Raw genomic sequence first — 8,100 nt, 5'->3', positions numbered from 1 at the left:
CAATGTTTTTTGAGGGATGAACACTATTATTGGGGAAAATATGCCATGTTGGCCCCCCCTGGAAAAAAAATACCTTCCTTGCCCCTCCCTGGAAAAAATCCTGCGGACGTCCATGCACACACACACATACACACACACACACACACACACACACACACACACACACACACACACACACACACACACACAAAAAAAAAATCCCGGTCACTGATCACAACTGATGGGTGTCTGGAAAGCAGGAAGTGATTTCTCGAAATCGGCCAACGAAATGCTCTGTAAAAATCTAATTGTCCTGGATCGGGTTTAATGAGTGTTTGTTGGAACCTGCGGTAGTGTATACGTAAACGAAACCACGCGGAAGGCAGAAAGGTGCGAACGAAATCTGATGAAATTTGGAAACATATTTTCGCGAAGCAGGAATAGTGTTACTGGTGGTAGCAACAGCTTGTGGTTTATTATTTATTATTGACAGTGTGTTTTAGTAAACATTGGTATAAACGCGAAGATTTGGGATCATAGAATTTGAAAATGCCGACGATAGGTGTGAAGCGTGATCTTCTTTTCAAGGCATTAGGGAGAGAATACAGTAAGTACCATGAATGATAAATGTGATATTTTTTGTCTTAGTTAGCTACTATTCTGCTTTTTATTTTCGTATTCCTCATTAAAATTGACAGTTGTGAAATTTTATTCAAGCAAAAATTAGGAGCACTTTGCTACTGTTGAACTACTTCAGGGTTCCCATACACCTTGAAGACCAGGAAAACTGAGAGTAAATGTAAAAGCGCGACAGCGATTCAACTGCGCAGTGTTGCAACCCAGCGAGAGGGGAGAAATTTTATCGCTTGTCACTAACTTCAGGAACATAAAACTGAGGTAATTGGAAAAAAATATACAAAGTTCATGGAAAATCTTCCAATTGATTAATGTACACCATTGAAGCACATTAGAGGGACTAGAATGTGCCCTTCGACTGCTGACAATAAAATAATAATTACAACTAATAAGTGCCAATAATTGGAACTGCATTACATAGGCCTATGCAAATCCCTAATTATTGTCCATAGCTGTAGCTATAGCATTGTCTATGTAAATGTACGAGATTATATAAACCTGTAAGGGATACTGGGTAATACTTTGTAACAAAATGTAATATGTCGCTTTCCATTCCCTCTCACAAAGGGTCAACGAAAAAAAGAGAAATAAATAAATAAATGTATTGTCAATTGATATTATGTCAATTTGTTAACTTCTTTTTGTAAAAAAATGAAAATATTTAGATACTCTTTCACTTGTTTGAAATTTATCGTATGAGGGAAACACCTACGAATCATATATTTCTGACTACTTTTACATTACTAACGTGTTATTTTCGAGGTATAATTTAACAATACAGGGAATTTTTCCAATTTGTTTGAAATTTCGGATACTTACTAATTTGGGTCTCCTAATCACGAATCTGCACTTAAAATTTGGCGCTCATGTATAGAAATTCCTGAATTATGGCTAGCCCCATGCACCATTGGCGCTAGCCCCATGAACCATTGGCACGTGGTTAGGTTAGGCTAGGTTAGGTTAGGAAACATAGTTAAATTTTAGGGTCGTAGTAATGTCAGGAATATATATATTTCGTTCTTTAAATATTCAAAACTGAAAATCTTGCGATAAATAATGAGCAATTGTGCATTGTCGGTTGCGATGACTGACCCTCTTATTTTGCAAGTTTGACACGTGAGCGCCAAATTTTATCTTCAGATTCGTGATTAGGAGCCCTAATTTAGTGAGTATGCCGTATTTTAAACAAAATGGAGAAATTCCCGGTATTGTAAAATCGCTCCCGAGTACTTACTGTTACTTGCCGTTTCGATTCTGTAACACATTATGGCCATGATAGCGTACTGGTTTAGGGGGCGTTCTGAGAGTGTTTTGTCGATTTATGCAGTGTTGTAACCTCGTTCACCGGAAAATATCGACTTTCGTGCCCGGATTTGAAATTATGCTAATATGTCGCAAACCATTGACGTTAGCCTCACAAACCATTGACGCTAGCCCCACAAACCATTGACGCTAGCCCCAAAAACCATTCACGTTAGCCCCAAAAACCATTTTCAGTAAGGTTAAGTTAGGTTAGGCAAGCATAGTTAAAAAAAAAATAAAAAACTCGACACGTCGTTCTAGTGAAAACACGGCGAGGCTGAAACACTGGCTACGGGGTTGCATCATCATAACACACGGAACATTGCACTCTCTTGCAGAAAGCGAATGGCGGGAGCAGAAACACCATGTCGGACAGAGATTTTCGCAGAAAACAACACTCATTCACATTAAAATGGATCAAATCTATATTCAGGAACTTCCACAACGCTACAGAAAATGATTTCCGTAAGTACTTTCTCCCGTAAATTTGAAGGAAATTTGAAGGAATCCGTTTCCCTCATACGATAATGTTACCGAGAATTGTAATGAAGAGGTATTTAACTTCCAGAAAAGTTTTGTTTTTATATGCACATAGATGCCATTTATTCTTGAATTAGTTTCTGGTATCAGATAGTGATAAAGAGTAATGAACTGGTACAAAACTTTTGCCAATAACAGTATGGTCCTGATATAAAATTTAGTGAGATCGACAATCAATATTCTGCTTATCCAATATATAATTGCAAATGTACCTGGACAAATTTGAATTGTTCATTCACCTCCTTAATCTATGCAACTCAGTGATCCGGTTTCAATAGCCAGAAAACAGTGGAGATGGAGCTCAATGTGCCAACCATCCATCACTCAAGGAAAAAGATACAGTGGACTCTTTTTTAATTCAAACTCCAAAGGGCTACGAAAAAAATCGAATTCACCAGAATATAATAGAGAAAAACCACACCAATGAAATAACACACTGCATTAAACATAAAACTTCATTCATATGCAAACAGTAAACCTTACCTTACAACTGCTATGTTTTATCCATATCTCCATCCAGGAACAGTACATTACACTACACTACGCTGGGTAACGGTTCCGATGGTTTTATGATTTCTCCTAGCACAAAGACTAATTATCATGGAATTTTGGAAATCATTGTCACACGAAATTTGAACCTTCCTTAAAGTAATGAGCACTGTTTGGACTCGGGAAAAAAGTTATTTATGTTGAAATAAAACAACTTGCAACAACAACAAATTACCTTACGCACTTCTCATGGACAAGATATTCTCCGTTGACAAGCGACAGTAAATATCGTAGAAGCGTGGGAATGAATGTAGAAGTAAATCGGAACCTTAGTAGAATGCATTCAGGGACTTTATTTTAATGCTAAGGGAACCCAACCCAACCACAAAAGCATATATTGAACAAAACCTTAAGTAATCACTAAACCTCCGCAGTATGTGTTAACAGACGTACATCAAAATCGAACCATGTAAAAATTGCATTCGTAGCATGATGAGATCGCAATAAAACAAAAGGAACTTGGACCCAAATGAAGCATGAAATCATCTCTTGGAATTTCTTATGTAGCAACCACTTTGGTCTTTCTTGGAGAGATTTATGTTAAATTATTGGAAACCTGACTTCGAATTATCCAAATTTAACCTTCAACATTCAAATTAAGTAGTAATTTTTAACATTGTTTTAGATAGGGTTTTCAAGGGAAATGTGCTTTTGTTTGAATTATCCAAGTTCGAATTAAAGAGAGGGCACTGTACTTGGTAGACCCTGGCTCTCAAACAGCTGTTGCACCATGGGGTTTAGTTTAACTAAGTAATTGCAATAAGTTTGTCTGTGAGCAACATGTATTTGGATATTTACTTTACAAACTATAACATATGAAATTCGGTTTTCTTCAGAATTTTGCACTAAATTATATTCTATTTATAAACATATCTGGTTGGTAAAATTACTGAAAATTTGGAGCGAATTTAGAATACCTGAAGTATCTCCAATTTGTTTGAAATTCGGCATACTCACTAATTTTGGCCTCCTAATCACGAATCTGCAGTTGAAATTTGGCGGTCACGTCTAGAAATTGCAAAATAAGACTAAATAAATGGGTCCATCAATGGAGTGAACACCCTTGATTTATGAAGAAAACAACTATTTTTTGCAATGATTAGCATTTCAAAATTATGTTTATGATAACCCTTATTTTTTACTATGCTTGTCTAACCTAACTTTATCGTGAATGGTTTGTGGAGCTAACATTTTGGTAAGAATTTACAATATAGAGAAAGTCTCCAATTTCGTTAATTTTCGGTATACTAACTAATTTTGGCCTCCTAATCATGAATCTGTTGTAAAAAACCGGGGGTCACGTCTGGAAATTGTACAAAAATTGTTCGTTAGCGCCAAAAGCCATCCACGGGTAGCCCCACAAACCATTGACGTTAGCCCCAAAAAACATCCACGGGTAGCCCCACAAACCATTGACGTTAGCCCCAAAAACCATCCATGGGTACCCCCACAAACCATTGACGTTAGCCCCAAAAACCATCCACGGGTAGCCCCACGAACCATTTACACGAGGTTAGGTTAGGCCTGTTAGGTTAGGTTCCATTAGCACTCATTTCACCCCTAAATTCATCGAAAAAATAGGGATCGTACTAGAATTGAACATCATAAATCATTTTCTTGTAAAACAACGGCGTGGTTGGACACAATGACAGGAGATTACATTTTTGTTCGTAAAACTACGCATATACACCTATATATAAAAAAAAATTCAATCTGCTTTTTTTCAAATTTTCAGACGTGGCCCCCGGTTTTTTTGCAACAGATTCGTGATTAGGAGGTCAAAATTAGTTAGTATACCGAAAATTAACAAAATTGGAGACTTTCTCTATATTGTAAATTCGCTCCAACATTTTTTCCACCTTATGCAAGACACCATTTTCTCATAACGAATAGCGAACTTCACTTGTTCACATCATCAAACATGGCTACCATAATAGTGTATCGACAATCATAGCGTTAAGATGTTCACTTATTTTCGTAATTTCTGGAAGTGACTGTAGATTCTTGATAAAAAGGTCGAAATTAGTGAGTATGGTAATTTCAAAGCAATCTGAGATACTTCCGGTAAATTTATACCGAGAATTTTGCTGATAAACCAATATTTATTAGCTGATATGCTGTCCTATACCTAATAATAATGATAAAGAACGTGATAATGGCCTGACTATGAGAGGATTGGAGTACACCATTGTAAAATGATTGTAAAGTAGTGATGTATCAAGTATCCTGGAAAAAGAATTGGGATTCTTGAAAACTCAGAGAAAATGCCTTTGGAGTTTATGTGGGAATCCTATAATTAATTTTTGTTAATACAAGCAATAACATTGTTTCTTGACAAGGCCAAGGTTTTTTTAATAAATTCATATTACATGAGGTTACAGATTAGGCATGACTGATTCCAGTCAACAATGAATCAAATAAAAACTTTCAATAATTTTATTCCTCATGCCAGCGCTTGAGGTGGAAATTGCTAGCTGGGGGGATGCTTTGCGAAAATTTCCTAGCTGGAGAACCCCCCCCCCCCCCACACACACACACATATGCTCAGAGCACTGCCTCATATTATAGAGTAACTTTTCATTAAAAAGAAAGTGTGACATGTTCAAAAAACACTTGCATTCCCATTACATCGTCATATGCATTTTATCATAATTTTCCTGGTGGTATCAATTTTGCTCTTTCTTGCTAGTATACGTAGATACATACCTTCTCTCTTTATTGTTATTAAGTTAAGGGCATGCAGGAAGGTTTTCCGTAAGGTGCTTTGCTCTGTGGGGGCTGCGGAGGACTGTTGCCAACTTTGCACTTTTGGAGCCAGATCTGGCTCTTTCGTGAACTTGTTTGGTTGTGAACTGGGGCACCTGCTCCACTATTATGCCATCACTGGTTCCCGCCCACATAGACCAACTTTTGCAACAAGTATGCATTTTGCACGTGATATTGTTATGTTGCCTGCATCGCCCCACTCCTCCTTATCTCCCCAGTTACTTTTTTGTGGCACCGTGGCTGACGTGAAAGTGACATAATAATGTTATCTGGGAATCTTTTATTATCAATTTCATCGATGGATTATTGAGATGGGTGATGCTGCTAGATCTAGACAGTGAAATCTAGGAATAAATTGTCATCACTTTAAAATTAACTATTATAGCAGCACCCCACCCCTTTGACATCTAAAATTACTCTATGAGGCACTTTATTCGGCCTTCGTAAATCTAGCTCCTTGAAAGTCAACTTTAGTTCCATTTAAACTGAAATTTAGCTCTTTTATGCACATCAGGTTTGGCAGTGCTGCCAGAATGAGTACATGGACAGTAAAATGACACATTGAACAATTTCTTGGTCTTCGGAAAAGTGAAAAACTCCCATTTGATTAGCCGTAAGTTGAAGTTGATTCCCCATGAGGAATACATAGGATTCTGTAAATACTTATTCATCATATTTTTCGGACATCGTGTCTATGTTAATAATCACCATGAAAAACCACTTGCAACATGGACAGAAATTCATACTCTCTTGTCCAGCCAGGTTTTTCTTTTAGTAACAGTGCCCATTCCGAAGATATTGAAATGAATTCAAAACCGTCGCTCTTCCCCTTAAGGTTAAACATTTTATTGAATAATTACAGTTCTTTACCCCTCCGTAATTGCCTTTTGTACTATTTGTTGTTTACTATTTAAATATTTGAATTCCCCCCTCCCCCCCAAAAAAAAATCGGGGCAAAATATGAAAGAGATTCAATCTCTGGGAACTACTTGTGCAGTCCTCCTCTGTAGCTGTGCAGTCTAAGGTGCTGTGCTTTGGGCTTTGACTGAGGGGAAGGAATGGGTACAAGTGAATAGCGTTACCTGGTCACGGATATCTCCTATAACGGCTGGGGGTTCTACATGCTGACCACATGTCACCTCATTACTGGTTGAATATCTCCACACATCTTGGTAGGATTGTGGGAGGGAGATAGGCCAAGGGCCTTACAGTCTCTAAAGCCACAGGTTATTTTAACCACTTGTGCATCTTCTTTAGCACTAATTATGTGTTTTACTAAAATTTTAGTATCACATATTGTATTAGAATGTTAGAAGTTAGTATTGCATTTGATAACTTATTTCCTTTTTTTTTTCTTTTTTAAGCTGATGAAGAATTCAATGACCTTTGTTTTGAATTTGGATTGGAATTAGATGAAGTGGTAAGTGGAAAAGTTCAGCTCTTCTTTCATGCTATTATTCATGATTCATGTAATCATCATCTGCAGTATGTTTGTATCACTGCTTATTTATGGGTTTGTAGAGTAATAGTTTTAAAATGTTATTGAGTTCTCATTGTAGGGGAGACCGGGGTAATTAGAACATGGGGTTATTGGAACATGTTAATGTAGAATAATTTAAAACGAAAAGACTGGTGTAATAACATTTCATACCTATGTACCTACACTAAACCTACATGCAGAAAATTTGTTATTGGAATAACTACACAAAAGTAAGTTTTATTTGACTTTTATTATACACCTGCAAAAATGATGTGACGCATGCTTGGTGTTTCTCTGCTTCTGCATATACTGGATGTGAATGAAAGAACCCTTTCAAAATTTTCTTCACCCCTATAATAAAACATAAGGGCACACATCATTTCATGTGAGTTTGGTTGTCTATGGGCAATTTGCCTGGTTTTTATAAGCAAAGTTCTTATTACCCCAAAAATTTCTGCAAATGGGTTATTAGAACATTGCGTAATTTACTTGATTTCGCTTGGGTATACTAGATTGTACATGTAACTATTAGAAGTTTTTTCTTTACTACATTGTAGAATGGCCTGTAACCTTTCAAATAAATCATAGAACACTGATTTTCATTCACACATATTTGCTTCACAGCTGGGAAATTGAACTTTATGAAAAAAAGACGTTAACTTGGGATTTTATTTAAACAAGCATTGATAACTCCAGAAGAAGTAGAGCTATTGTGTTCAAATTTGCAGGGTAAATGGGCCATTTATATATGATGTTCGTAGTACCCCAACAGCAATCTAAAGCTATTCAGTTGAAATTTCTAACTTATGTTCCATTAACCCCAAATGGGGTAATTGGAACAATTTTAT

At 36.7% G+C, this 8,100-nt stretch overlaps 1 protein-coding gene across 1 annotated transcript in view; it reads left to right on the top strand.

Moving 5' to 3' along the window:
* Positions 1-345: 345 nt before the first annotated feature.
* The window catches only part of beta-PheRS (phenylalanine--tRNA ligase beta subunit), a 48,109-nt gene continuing 40,354 nt past the window's right edge, over positions 346-8,100 (top strand). Inside the window, exons 1-2 of the mRNA XM_083142016.1 lie at positions 346-586; positions 7,137-7,192. Of these exons, the coding sequence (XP_082998142.1) occupies positions 529-586; positions 7,137-7,192 (114 nt within the window). The 5' untranslated portion in view covers positions 346-528. The remainder of the gene's footprint in view (positions 587-7,136; positions 7,193-8,100) is intronic.

Source organism: Lepisma saccharinum, chromosome 20, assembly GCF_977018435.1.
Source record: "Lepisma saccharinum chromosome 20, izLepSacc3.1, whole genome shotgun sequence".
Lineage (NCBI taxonomy): Eukaryota > Metazoa > Arthropoda > Insecta > Zygentoma > Lepismatidae > Lepisma > Lepisma saccharinum.
This window is presented reverse-complemented; position numbering and strand designations above follow the sequence as displayed.